This window comes from Eremomyces bilateralis (genome assembly GCF_010015585.1).
Source record: "Eremomyces bilateralis CBS 781.70 unplaced genomic scaffold P152scaffold_22, whole genome shotgun sequence".
Lineage (NCBI taxonomy): Eukaryota > Fungi > Ascomycota > Dothideomycetes > Eremomycetales > Eremomycetaceae > Eremomyces > Eremomyces bilateralis.
Genome location: NW_022985088.1, coordinates 101813 through 115557, shown reverse-complemented (window position 1 = coordinate 115557; position 13745 = coordinate 101813). Strand labels below are relative to the sequence as shown.

At 49.5% G+C, this 13745-nt stretch overlaps 5 protein-coding genes across 5 annotated transcripts; all 5 read left to right on the top strand.

Moving 5' to 3' along the window:
* Positions 1-861: 861 nt before the first annotated feature.
* On the top strand, positions 862-2101 carry P152DRAFT_461133 (uncharacterized protein). Its single transcript, XM_033680054.1, has 3 exons — positions 862-1089; positions 1181-1320; positions 1384-2101. Exons 1-3 carry the CDS (start codon positions 1039-1041, stop codon positions 1709-1711), a joined length of 519 nt encoding a protein of 172 aa, XP_033531376.1. The 5' UTR covers positions 862-1038; the 3' UTR covers positions 1712-2101.
* A 1416-nt stretch (positions 2102-3517) lies between these two features.
* On the top strand, positions 3518-6037 carry P152DRAFT_422194 (cytochrome P450). The gene is made up of 4 exons (XM_033677186.1): positions 3518-4017; positions 4090-4316; positions 4381-4426; positions 4482-6037. The coding sequence occupies exons 1-4, from the start codon at positions 3814-3816 to the stop codon at positions 5640-5642; spliced, it is 1638 nt and encodes a 545-aa protein (XP_033531375.1). The 5' UTR covers positions 3518-3813; the 3' UTR covers positions 5643-6037.
* On the top strand, positions 6036-7874 carry P152DRAFT_461131 (NADPH dehydrogenase). The gene is made up of 4 exons (XM_033680053.1): positions 6036-6368; positions 6423-6585; positions 6701-6975; positions 7026-7874. The coding sequence occupies exons 1-4, from the start codon at positions 6315-6317 to the stop codon at positions 7803-7805; spliced, it is 1272 nt and encodes a 423-aa protein (XP_033531374.1). The 5' UTR covers positions 6036-6314; the 3' UTR covers positions 7806-7874.
* A 259-nt stretch (positions 7875-8133) lies between these two features.
* On the top strand, positions 8134-10862 carry P152DRAFT_422186 (DnaK-type molecular chaperone bipA). The gene is made up of 5 exons (XM_033677185.1): positions 8134-8714; positions 8767-8892; positions 8944-9435; positions 9486-10365; positions 10415-10862. The coding sequence occupies exons 1-5, from the start codon at positions 8338-8340 to the stop codon at positions 10604-10606; spliced, it is 2067 nt and encodes a 688-aa protein (XP_033531373.1). The 5' UTR covers positions 8134-8337; the 3' UTR covers positions 10607-10862.
* Positions 10863-11685: 823 nt separating this feature from the next.
* On the top strand, positions 11686-13165 carry P152DRAFT_461129 (uncharacterized protein). Its single transcript, XM_033680052.1, has 2 exons — positions 11686-12094; positions 12165-13165. The coding sequence occupies exons 1-2, from the start codon at positions 12061-12063 to the stop codon at positions 12887-12889; spliced, it is 759 nt and encodes a 252-aa protein (XP_033531372.1). The 5' UTR covers positions 11686-12060; the 3' UTR covers positions 12890-13165.
* Positions 13166-13745: the final 580 nt, after the last annotated feature.

Here is a 13745-nt window from a genome sequence, read left to right as displayed (position 1 = left end):
ATTCCGGAATTCCCCAACGCCGGCCATTTCTACAACGTCAGAAACTGGAACTCTTCTTTGACAGGCTAAAAGAATTGATGCATGTCAGAGATATGGATAGACTATCCCATTGAGAAGAGAGGGGGGTGACGGAGAGGTTATCAAATTTGAAAGGAATGCATTTCAGTGACTGAATGAACGCGTGTGTGAATGTCAGGGGGCGGCACTCGGTACATAACTTGACATATATCATATTATGAAACACTACATAATCAGAAGGTCGGGATATGTGCTCAGTGCTCTCACTCGAAAGCAATGTAGAGTTACAGTGATCGACTGGTTCTATTACGTACGGCTGTCCTCAACTGAGAGATACTTTACTCTACCTACATGTCTGGTAGTATCTGACAGTTCTATGCCAAAAATTGGTGGGGCAACAAGGCCAGCAGGTGTTTGAGAACACATGTAGACATCTGATGAAATACTTGATAGAATACTGCAGTTGCTTGTCTTGTTTTGCTTCGGTTCATCAACTGAACTGATGTTCATGCTTCCTTTCAAAACGACATGGAGGTCTGTGGCTCTGTGCCAGGACAGGGGGTTTTTCACCCAGCCAGAGTGAAACTCCACAGACCACAGACCACCCTCCCTTTTGCTCTTCTGATTACATAATCAGCTAATCACACGCATACCGGCATACGGCATAACCTCCTCACCGCCACAACCGCATCCAGGCAGCCACATTGCATCGCCATAACGCCTCAGTGCCTCGTCGCCTTATTGCCTCGTCGCCTTGCCTCCTCCGGCGTGCGGCGTGCGGCCTGCATACGACAATCTGTTGATCTGCTTCACTGCATTTGGTTCCTCTTAATTATGTCACTTCGTCGAGTTCAATGTTTACACTCACCAACTTCTACACTGCATATCGAATTGCATATCGAAACATTGTTCAGGTCCATTCCTTCATTCTGCCTAACAGAGCATTCCCAGCGTTCCTTCCAAGCTCATCCTAGCTCTCTTGCTTTCATTGTCTCATTCGTTCGTTCATTACCGTACAAAATGGGAATCTGCATGTCCTGTCTTGGGAGGGAGCGATCTTCCACTCCAACTGTGAGTGCCCGCATTCAATTTTCCCCTTGTGACAGGTCTCGCATCCCTCTGGATGTCGTACTACCAATGCTAATCCACTCCCTTTGTTCAGTCCGATACCTCTCAATTGCTTGGAGAAGGATATCAGCATGCCTACGGTGCCGTCGCCTCTAGCAATCTCCAACAGACCGACCCCGAGGAAATTGGCAGGCAACGTGATGCTTTAGAGCGGCTGTGTGCCCAGACCTCGGAGTAAGTGTGATCCATTCAGCCCTCCCATCTTCCCAAAGAACTGACATTCTCAACCATTCTCAGCCAGCTGATTGACGTCGCACAATCCCATCCCTTGGACGACGTTCCCCGACCCCCCTCCGACCTCGCGCGTCTCTTCGCTGATCGTGATAACTCCCCTCAACCCACTACCAATGCCGAATCTGAGGAAGACTACGAACAACGCTCTGATGAAGATGAAGAGACTTGGCTGAGACGAGTGGCGCCCCCGTTGGTGAATGGCGTGGCTGATTGGGATGTCGTGCACACGATTGAGGGGGAGATCTGCCTGTCTGCTGATGGCTTTGTGACCGAACGAGAACGCTTGGAAGCTCTTGCTGAGGATCAGGAGAACCAGGAGGACCAGGAGTGAGGGGAGCACTCCACAAGAGATGCTCCTGTCTTGATGTCAGTGTCTCATCCACACAATGAATAGCGAGGAGCGAGGAGTTTGGGTCTGCGGAGAACCTTGGAGTTGCAGACATTTTCATTATCATTGGTGCCTTGGTGGAAGGTTCACACTTCGAGCCACTCCTGCATCTTGTCCGGCGACGACATGGAGCACGGGTGTTACGGGTTCATGATAAATACCCTGGGTCTCGATTTTTCTTTCTTGTTTTGTTGTTATATCAGTCGCAGGATCATGTTGGTCCTGCTTTTCATACCACTGCTTTTCCTACCATAGTTGTTCCTAATGCTTTTTCAAGCCGATGAACAGGCCAATACGCCCCACACTTTCCAGTCCTTGCCTGTCTGATGCCCTTTCCTTTGTGGTAGAGTTGATAATCAATATTGAGTTTTGTTCGATGGCCATAATATCAACAGCACACTAAATTTATGGTAGAATTATCATGGCCAGACGCAATCACTACGCTTATCGATACACTACATCAGTGGTGGAAGAAATTCATGGCCCTGAAGCATGCCACCAGTGAATCAAAACTTCATCGTTGTCTTCTTTTCGGCTTGCGCCCTCTGGAGAGGTACCTGTAATCTAGTAGGTTGATACTTACGACTCTGTTTACGTAGGCTGGCGAAGACGTCCAAAGTAGGATTCGTCCAGTTGGGTTTGAAACGATGATGGGGAGAGCCATTGGCAAGACAAGCTTGGAAACGAGAAACTCACTGGAATGACTGAAGACTGGAAAGAGCCGATGGTGGAAACGGACCATGCAATGGGTACCTGGTACACATGATCATGGTTTATATAGGAAATATAAGTGAGGAATTCCCGCAATTCCAAGTATCAAACTGAATCTTCTTTCCTTAAGCCATTGTTAAGACGGTAACCAGCATATATTCCCAAGCGACAGCCATAATGGCACCAAGGAAACCCCCAAATCCAACTTCTCTTCCCACCACCTCCGCCCTTCCTCTCCCCTAATCTGCCTGCCAATCGCGAAGGGACCCCCGGTGATGAACCTCAAGCGATCAGGGGAGATGGGCGACGCCGATCCGCCTCACTGGAAGAGGCTCGACCATGGAAATGCCCGTTGGAGCAGATGGTGAGGGATGTGGATCGCGAGGGGTCCGGCGAGAACCAATTTCAGCAACATTATTCCGAGAATTAGCTGGATACATGTACAAATAGAGATAAAATACAATAGGTATTTATCTTTATCTGGGTGCTCTACCCTCCTAGAGTACATGTTCGAATGCATCAAATTAAGACTTGACAGTTATCAAACCAAACCGAGTCTGCCAACGACGGAACTGGACTCTCCCATGATTTGGACCGATACTAGAAAGTCGGGTCTGCGTTAGGAATTGTCAATTGAAGACATTGACAGTCTTGAAGCATCCCACTAGGGCCTCAAAGGTATACATCACTCCCTCGTTTTTGACCTACGTGGCCTCCAGAGGCATAGTATTACCGGCTTGCATTCTTTCAATGAAGTCGCTCGTAAATTACCCCTGGTTACACGGAGTGGTGGACTGGAGGACGTCAAAGGTGACGAACTAATTACCTTCTCAGGTCTCAGTAACTAAGTTAACTATTATAGTAACCTAATCCCCACCCTAGAGGGGGATCAGATTCATTCGCTTTGCATAATTAGTACGTGGAAAACGGCGCGGCGTAATCGAGTCGCCTAAACATCGGGGTGATGATTGCGCCGTGCGGAGTAAACTGCACAATCTGTCTTCGATCCATGCACTCCAAACTCTCGAGTCGTCCACACCCAGCCTTACCCATCGCTCATTGTCAGGGTCTGGTGCGGAGCAGGAACATTCTTTTGCACGCCGGGTAGATGGCTCCCGTAACTCAGGCCTCTAAAGGACTCGTCATCGCATGTCGTCTGTTTTTTCCTATATGTAGCATTGCTCAAGCCTCAAGGATACCATTTAACTTGGTGGGAATACCAGCGACCTGTCAGATCAGCTACATTAATGCTCTTCAACAGTTCTAAACAGGCCAACCAGCTGCGTCTCCTGTCTTGATTTGGATATTCGACTGGCATCGCTACTGATTTCGCAATGGGCACAATTTCCTATCTCTTGCTAAGTGCATTTGCATTATCCCTATGCCTTCTACGGGTTGCTCCAGCCTATTCCATTCAAAGCTCTCTTGTTAGGACGTTTTTGGCAATCTTTAGCATCCAGTTCTCCGCCTTCGCAATATGGAAATTGTTCCTCTATCCCCACATCTTTAGTCCTCTGCGTTATCTACCCAAGGTCCCAGTAAGTGATGGCACCTGGATATCTATCCCGCGCGAAATTTGTGGCATGTTTAACACGCTAACCCATAAATAGGGGGGCTCATTGATAGCCGGGCAATTTCCTACTATTCTTCGTGATCCCAATGGCGTACCCATGGAACGGTGGATCAATGAAATCCCGAATGAAGGACTCATCCTATACCACCATATGTTTAATAACGAGAGAGTTCTGGTGACATCTCCGAAGGCTCTAGCGGAGGTTCTGGTGGCGAAGAGCTACACCTTCATCAAACCGGACCAGTTAAGGAGGGGACTTGGACAGTATGCTCTCCAGCTATTTGAACCGTGAAATTTTGTAGTGTATGAGTGCTAATATATGTCGTAGGGTACTTGGCTTTGGGATTTTGCTAGCTGAAGGTGATGAACATAAGGTAAGCAATAGCATTTCTAGATGTGGGTGTGAGATAATTGAACTTATATCAACAGCGCCAACGAAAACATCTCATGCCTGCCTTCGCATTCCGTCACATCAAGGATCTCTACCCCGTGTTCTGGTCCAAAGCTCGCGAGGTTACCAACGCCATGGCAGCCGAAGTTCATCAGCCAGATGAAGAAGGCGGTGTGAAAAGAGACAGTGCAGTGTTCGATGCAGCAAGCTGGCCCAGTCGGGTGACATTAGACATAATTGGAGTTGCGGGGATGGCCCAGGATTTTCGAGCCGTTCAGGACGAAGAGAGCACACTGTACAAGACATATCGTACCGTCTTTCGATCACCATCAGGAGCAGCGAAGTACTTTGCTATAGCCCAGTTTGTCTTTCCCTCTTGGTTTCTCAGGATGCTTCCTTTCTCTGGAAATTCGAGAAACGTTAAGGCGGCGGAAACCATCAAGGATGTGTCGCGAGATCTCATCCGAGCAAAGCGGGAAAAGCTGGAGAAAGGCGAATCGACAGATGTCGACATTATATCGGTGGCGTTACAGTCGGGCGGTTTCTGCGACGAGGATTTGGTCAACCAACTGATGACTTTCCTGGCCGCGGGTCATGAAACGACAGCATCAAGCATGGCATGGGCTTCGTACCTTCTTTGCGAGCACCGCGATGTTCAAGAAAGACTGCGCGAAGAAGTTCGAACCTCTCTTCCATCTCTCTCGAACCCTAACTCGTCCATTTCCGCCGCTGAGCTCGACCGCTTGCCATATCTGAATGCGGTGTGCAACGAAGCGTCCAGGTTACTGCCACCTGTGGCTCTTACGCTGCGCATAGCCGCACATGATACGACCATCCTTGGAAATCGAATTCCCAAAGGCACCACGGTCATTCTGGCGCCATGGGCCGTCAATCGTAGCAAAGAGCTGTGGGGTCAAGATGCCGCGGAATTCAAGCCCGAGCGGTGGCTGGCGCCGGGGAAGAGCAACAGTGGAGGGGCTGAAAGCAACTTCTCTTTCCTCACCTTCTTACACGGTCCAAGGAGCTGCATCGGGCAAAACTTTGCAAAGGCGGAGTTTGCGTGCCTCTTGGCCGCATGGGTCGGGCGATTCGACATATCCTTCGCGGATCCGGACTATCGGATGGAACCCCAGAGTGGCGGGCCAACATCGAAGCCAAAGAATCTCATGCTCAACATGAAGCCGCTCGATGGTTGGTAAGCCTGGCTGTACAAGCTGGAGTTTCCGAAAGAGGAATTGATGGCCCGGAAGGATTCCCCATGGCTGTCGAAGACGCTCAACAATCGTTATATACCCCGTCACCGTCGAAGATTTGCGGCTCGATCGTTACTTGTTTCGGCTTGCGGTGCCTCTAGCTAGAGATATACGCTAAGGAGGGCATCAAAGTAAAGGGCTCTCAATTTCTAAGATGGACTCGCGCCTTGTTCATATTCGCGTACATAATACCTACCGGTAGGTACAGATATATCTCACGCACTCCAGTTGGTTTGAAAAAGAAGTTGAGGGGAGCCAATGATATGCGGGATCGATGACGTTAAAGTACCCGTAAATTATACACACAGCGATTCCACCACCGTTGAAATTGTAGTTTGAGGCAAAACTAGCCATTCTTTGGTGAAGATCAAAATTTCTCGGTTTAAGGTTTGATTTCTAAGCGCCGAAACCTATGCCGAGCTCGGAATTATTTACTAACTCAGTGAGGCAAGTTTAACGTGCAGCCAAGAAACTCAAGGCTTTGGATGCGATCTACGGCAATATATATACCGAAAGGCCCGGGAACTTGCTTCATTGAATTCTCTAAATCGCCAGATTCTATTTTAATTTGAGCTTACGCCAATTGAGTGCGTCCCGAGATTCTTTGTATTTTCAATAATGTCGTCATCCGGCTTTACTCGAGAGGAGTTGACGAACGAGCCCGCTCCAGGGGTAAGGAAATCAGAGTCTAAATCAGGTACCCCTCAGATGGCTAATATCGACCAGATCCCGTACTTCACCCCGTTGCAAAATCCCCCTGCGGGGACGGCGGTTGAGCAGCCAGATGATAAACCGATCCCGAAGGTTTTCCAGCCGATCAAATTGCGAGGATTGACACTCCAAAATCGGATAATGCTGTCTCCTCTTTGCCAGTATTCAGCAGAAGATGGTTAGTTTGGAACCTTTCATTCTTTCGGAAGCATACAAGAATCTTCCAACCAGGCCTACAATTGAGCTGGAAAGCCTACTCTTGGCATGGAGGACCAATGAATGACAGTTTTAAGGCCATTATACAATGTGGGGCCACACCCACATGGGAGGAATTGTTCAGAGAGGCCCAGGAATTTCGTGCATCGAAGCCGCAGCAGTCGTTCCAGAAGGCCGGATCACGCCGCAAGACGTGGGAATTTGGAAGGACTCTCAGATCGAACCACTGCGCAAAACTGTGGAGTTTGCACACAGCCAAAACCAGAAGATCATGATCCAACTCGCGCATGCTGGAAGGAAGGCTAGTTGTGTGGCGCCCTGGATTCATATGGGGCATGCCGCTGATGAGAGCGTAAGAAACCTGTTCCATGCCAAACAATATCTCTGACTAGCCCGACACAGATGGACGGTTGGCCAAATAATGTCAAAGCACCTACCGGAGGGCTCAAGTTTGATGAGCACTATGCAGTCCCGAAGGCCATGACAAAAGATGACATCGAAGAGTTCAAGGCGGCATTCGTAGCTGCAACGAAGAGGTCCGTGGCAGCGGGATTCGACGCCATTGAGATCCATAATGCTCATGGATACTTATTGCACGAGTTCCTCTCCCCCGCCACAAACAAGCGGACCGATAACTACGGCGGATCCTTCGAAAATCGGATTCGGTTAACTGTGGAGATCGTTGACCTGGTTCGCCAAACGATCCCCGATGCCATGCCGTTGTTCCTCCGGGTGAGTGCAACGGACTGGCTCGAGGAGACCGAATATGGCGCGGACAGCTGGACGTTGGGCCAGACCATAGAGCTGGCGAAAATCCTCGCCGACAGGGGTGTGGATGTGCTCGACGTGTCTTCGGGGGGCAACCACCCAGAGCAGAAAATCAAAGGCGGTCCTGGTTATCAAGCTCCATTCTCCTTGGCAATCAAGGAGGCGATTGGCGATAGAATGGTCGTGGCCGCGGTGGGTGCCATAACTTCTGGGAAACAAGCCAATGTGCTGCTTGAGAATGGGATCGATGCGGTGTTCGTCGGAAGGATGTTTCAAAAGAATCCGGGCCTGGTCTTCTCTTGGGCTGATGAGCTGGATGTCAAGGTCCAGATGCCAAACCAAATTCGCTGGGGCTTTGCTGGGCGTGGAGGAGGAAAGATCAAGACCGGTAATGAGTCCAAGCAGAAGCTATAGACATGGTATATACATGTGTGACACAACAGCGGCAATAATGAATAATTGCTGAGCTAGAATGCAACAAGAATACATCAGTCCTTTGGCGTTTCAAGATCGTCTGCACTACTTTAGGACACTGCAGAGTCTGCAGAGTCCTAAAGTTATATTCACCAGAGAAACGGCAAGTGTCAGTCCGGCGTGACAGAGATAGCCGTATATGTCACGTGAAAATGTAAGGTGTATCCAGATATCACGTGCGTGGCAAGTACGATTGTAAACTAGTGCCGAACATTAACCGCAGTGTCCGACGCCGCACTGGACAGGTGTCATTCAGTTGGAGCTTCAAGTTCAGTACCTAACACTTGTCAATAATTTCTTGATATAAATCTTTCTTCCCCTTCTCCACGACCTCCCAATTTTACACCACCTGCCTCATTGCCCCCAGTGAGAACAACTGGCCTTTTCTTTTCTTTTCTTTTCTTGAGGTGTCTCACCCTCCCCATTCCCCCTTCTGCATTCTCCCACACTCCATTTCACATAGGTGACCATTATGGCACCTCCTCGATCGCGCTCGCGGTCACCCTCGCGGTTATCGCAGCGTCAAACAAAGTCATCCCGCTTCCAATGGTCTACTCTTCTCTATCTATGTCTTGTCCTCATGGTCCCCATGCTTCTGGTGGGAACCGCGAAGGCTGAAGATCAGGTACCGTTGAGTGAGAACAATGGCAAAGTCCAAGGTCCGGTTATCGGTATTGATTTGGGTACTACCTACTCTTGTGTCGGTGTAATGAAGGGTGGAAAGGTCGAAATCCTTGCCAACGACCAAGGAAACCGAATCACACCGTCTTGGGTCGCATTCACAGATGAGGAACGGTTGATAGGAGACGCCGCAAAGAATCAATTTGCCAGCAATCCCCGGCGGACAGTGTAAGTGTCAATAGCTCTGCAGGTTAAACATGGACTCATGGGATTATTCTAGTTACGACGTGAAGCGCCTAATCGGCCGGAAGTTTGAGGAGAAAGAGGTCCAATCCGATATCAAACACTTCCCCTTCAAAGTCCTCAACAAGGGTGGCCAGCCACGTGTCCAGGTTGATGTCCATGGGTAAGTCAGAAATTTGAGTATCTGCTAGATAAGTGGCTGACCAAAGTTTAGTGATGACACGACGTTCACACCGGAAGAGATCAGCGCCATGGTTTTGGGCAAGATGAAAGAAGTTGCCGAATCCTATCTTGGAGAGAAGATCGTCAACGCTGTCGTCACCGTCCCCGCCTACTTCAACGATGCCCAACGAGCGGCAACCAAGGATGCCGGTACTATCGCTGGCTTGAACGTTCTTCGTGTCGTCAACGAACCGACCGCCGCGGCTCTCGCATATGGCTTGGACAAAGGTGAAGGAGAACGCCAGATCATTGTCTACGACCTTGGTGGTGGCACGTTCGATGTATCCATCCTGACTCTTGAGGATGGTGTCTTCGAGGTGCAATCAACCGCTGGTGATACTCATCTCGGCGGTGAGGACTTCGATCAGCGTATTGTGAACTTCTTCGCCAAGAAGTATAATAAGGCACACAATACCGACATCACCAAGAACCCCAAGACCATGGGCAAGCTGAAGCGTGAAGTCGAGAAAGCAAAGCGAACCCTGTAAGTGCACCTAGTGAGATTATCCCCGCAATGGCTAACATTGACTCCAGTTCTTCTCAAATGTCCACCCGTATTGAAATCGAGTCCTTCCATGACGGCCAAGACTTCTCCGAGACACTCACCCGAGCCAAGTTCGAGGAACTCAACAACGACCTTTTCAAGAAGACTTTGAAGCCGGTTGAGCAGGTGCTGAAAGATGCCAAGCTCAAGAAGGGCGATATTGATGACATTGTCCTCGTCGGCGGTTCAACTCGTATCCCCAAGGTCCAGGCTATGCTTGAGGAATTCTTCGGAAAGAAAGCCCGCAAGGATGTGAACCCTGATGAAGCTGTCGCATATGGTGCTGCTGTTCAGGGTGGTATCCTGAGTGGCGATGATGCCACCAGCCAGATTATCCTGATGGACGTGAATCCGTTGACTCTTGGTATTGAGACCACTGGCGGTGTCATGACCACTTTGATCAAACGTGGTACCACGATCCCCACCCGTAAGAGCCAGATCTTCTCGACCGCAGCAGACAACCAGCCCGTCGTTCTGATCCAGGTTTACGAGGGCGAGCGATCCATGACCAAGGACAATAACAACCTCGGGAAATTCGAACTTACCGGCATCCCTCCCGCGCCCCGTGGTGTACCTCAAATCGAGGTTGCCTTCGAGCTCGACGCCAACGGCATCTTGAAGGTCTCGGCTGGTGACAAGGGAACCGGCAAGTCAGAGTCCATCACCATCACGAACGACAAAGGTCGCTTGAGCGCCGAAGAAATCGAACGTATGGTGGCCGAGGCGGAGAAGTACGCCGATGAAGATAAGGCTACTCGTGAGCGCATCGAAGCTCGCAACGGCCTGGAGAACTACGCTTTCAGCCTGAAGAACCAGGTCAATGACGACGAGGGACTTGGCGGCAAGATTGACGAAGACGACAAGGAGACGGTAAGTTTTCCCTCGCCTTCCTACCGAAGCGCCCACTAACTCCATCTAGATCCTCGAGGCCGTCAAGGAAACCCAGGATTGGCTTGAAGAGAACGCTGCCACGGCAACGTCCGAGGACCTGGAGGAGCAGAAGGAGAAGCTCAGCAACGTCGCCTACCCCATCACCAGCAAACTCTACGGCGCTGCTGGTTCCGGTGACGATGGCGAGGACGATGAGCCCAGCGTGCACGATGAGCTATGATCGCATTCGCCATGGCTAGCGCATGATACCTATTTCACATAGCAAGCTTTAGACCGGCGTTCGCACGGCTGGGATTGCACATCATTGTTCTGTACCTTCTCTTATTGTAGAATAAAAAGGATTTGCTTTTTACATTCCATTGCTACCTTTACGTCTCGACAGGATGGATTTGATGAATGCGGAGGGAAAGGCTGGTGACGAGGTTAAGGCAGTCCATATCCAAATACAATTGAAGCTTTATTAAAGCCTTCCTGATACGTGTCCAGTCTGTTCACGATCTGTAGTCTTCGCTAACTTGTTGGCCCCTCTAGCATCTCGGACAGTTGTACTTTGTATTGCTCAGTCAAAACTCAGAGGTTCTAATGATATAACCTACCTTTAAGAAGGGATATAGTCATATAACTAGGTCATCACAAATACCACCTTCTACAGCCCCTTGATATCGCTTGTTTCTCCCCCCTAAAGGCCAAGTACCGTAAGCAATTGTCCTTATTATCCTCTCATGATGACTCTGCACCTGTCAAAAAGCATAATTTAAAAAATATACAGTAAGTCGCGATTTGAAGCCTTGACACTTTATAATATTCGTGCTGGGTTCCGCGGAACAGCAATGGTCTCCTTCAACCCAATCAAAGTATTAAATAGCTACTAATTGAACGAAACCATATTATACAACGCACTGTGACCCCTGCCCCCTACACCTCAATATGACTATACATTCGCTACGCCAAAAGGCCCAAAGACATATATATTTACAGCAATACGACGGCATGACCGCGCGGGATTTCCGGGGGCTCCAGAGGAAATTGTTCAAGGCATTTTCGGTGACGAATACCAAAGTCACCGCACTTAAAGCGCAACTTGCACAGTCCCAGAAAAACATTCTTGATCTAGGCGGATCTACAGGCAAAAAGAAGAAGAGAGTAGATACAGGTTGATCAGAACGAAAGATTTGTAAGAATTAATCAGATTGTGGCTGTGGAAGAGGCGGCATAGAAGGCGGAACAAAATGCTGTCAAAAAATATCGCCGCAACGCGGGACATTCCTAAAGACGCACAAAAGGATGATTTTGAGTCGCTTTGCCTACAAATTCAATTAGAATAGATATAAATTTCAATCGGTTGATCTATTGTAGAGCAAAGTGATCTATACGTTGTGTATATTTGGTGTTGCAAGCTGACCAAAATAGGGGCTGACGAAGAAGAGGGGCTCCTGATATGTGTGCTTTTTCCCGGACGAGCCTTGGTGTTTGCTGGCTCCTGGCATGGACTTCGTACCATTACCGGTATTCTTTTATTTCTTCCGCTATACCGGCGAACGGAGAACTCAGTTGAAGAATAGGGACCTTCCTACCTCCAAGGCATCTACAAAGTTGTCTTTACTCATTACTCAATCCGAGCCGCTCGCTAGCACCCACTACTAAGTACCGGAAGTGTCAACAAAGCCGGAGACAATGTCTGCCAATACAACAACAACAACAACCCCTGGTACCGTGTTCCAAGGGCGTCGAAAGATGTCCCAATGATACTGGTGGTTTGGTAACTGACTCTAGCCAAGCGACCGAGACCACTCCACGTTCGGAATCCAACGAGGCACCGAAATGTGCGAAATGTGAAAAGACCGGGCCCGAAACCACATCCGGGAGCCTCTTGACTTGCTCGCGCTGTCGTTCGACCAAATACTGTTCCAAAGCGTGCCAGAAAGCCGACTGGAAGACGCACAAACGGAGCTGTGGACCCAACGGTCCGACCAACACGTCTTCGTCTTCTTCTTCAGGCCGAAGAGTTAAAGGCCTCCAGGTCGCCATCGACAAGCCATTCCATGCCCTCCATAGCAAGACGTGGCTGCACAACCGCCCCAAAGAAGACACTTACCGACTCCTGATCGACTGCTTCCGTCTTCGGCAAGAGGACGATTACAAGTTCTCTGGCGAATTTTCTATGGAAACCGAAGATGGTGCCAGTGGGCGCCCGTTCCGACGATTCCTAGCGAAAGCGAAGAGTCGCAACGGCGTGCTCCCTCCGTGGTGGACGGCGCAAGACGATGAAGACGTCCTGAGCATGGGATTGTCCCGGAACGAGGAATGGGCTCGATTCAACGCCGGAGTGGAAAAGAGCGATATCATCGAGCGATATGGCAATCCGCAGATGCCGATGCAGCTCCGTCTGCTAGGAGAACAGATCATCGGTTCGGGCCCGGGAGGAATGGGTGGAGAACACGTGATACAGCTCCAGATGCAGATTGAGGCTGGAGAGCTCTATGGATCAATGATGGGACTGTGAGCAGGAAGAATGATGGATGCAGTGCCGTTGTACGGGCGCTTCCCCGTATAAGGTAGTAGTGATACTCTGGGATAGTACCAACACTCTGCTACTATTTATATCTTACGGTGAAGTTGTCCAATGACGCGAAGGACACACATAGGCACTCCGTAGTACCGAAGGAATCTCCAGAAATCCTGGGGATTAGGATCCCAGCTTGTGGAAAATCGAAACACGTGATGATAACCCTCTCTTGCCCAGGAAAATGCAAGCTGGAGAGCCTATGGGTGGCAGAAACGGTTATGTGTAATTAGTAGTATTACAAGTGACACTTCTGACTTCAGCTCTCGGGATAATCTTCGCCATTCACATCCTCCTCCTGAGTCCTCCAGCCTGAGTTGGTAACTAAGAGTCGATCGTTCCTGACGATGGACGCATCAGCGTCCTGGAGGGGGAATGGACCCGGAACATCAGAATCACGACAGGATGATCAATTTCTTGAGATTTAAAGCTTAACCAATCTTGGCCGGTCTTGACCAGTTTGGGTCCGAATCTCCAAACTTCAAACGAAGGGAAATCTTGGCGCAAGGGGGTCCCTGTTCGATGGTTGCACCTTCCCAGTAGGTTCATTCCTCATCTTCCGCAGTTCCGCTTGAACTCTAAACTCCCCGTCCCTAGAAGGAATGGCCCCAGCTAATGATGCCCCATCGCACGGCACAGTGCATATCTCTCCAGCTCCACCATCTTTACCGTTTGCTCTCCAAAGTCCAACCTCACTCAGGTCTTTCAATCACTAACTCTTGGGGATGCCATTATTTGGCTACTATCGTTCCTTCATTGCTATGTTTCACTAGATACGAATCGTCAGAATTGTGTT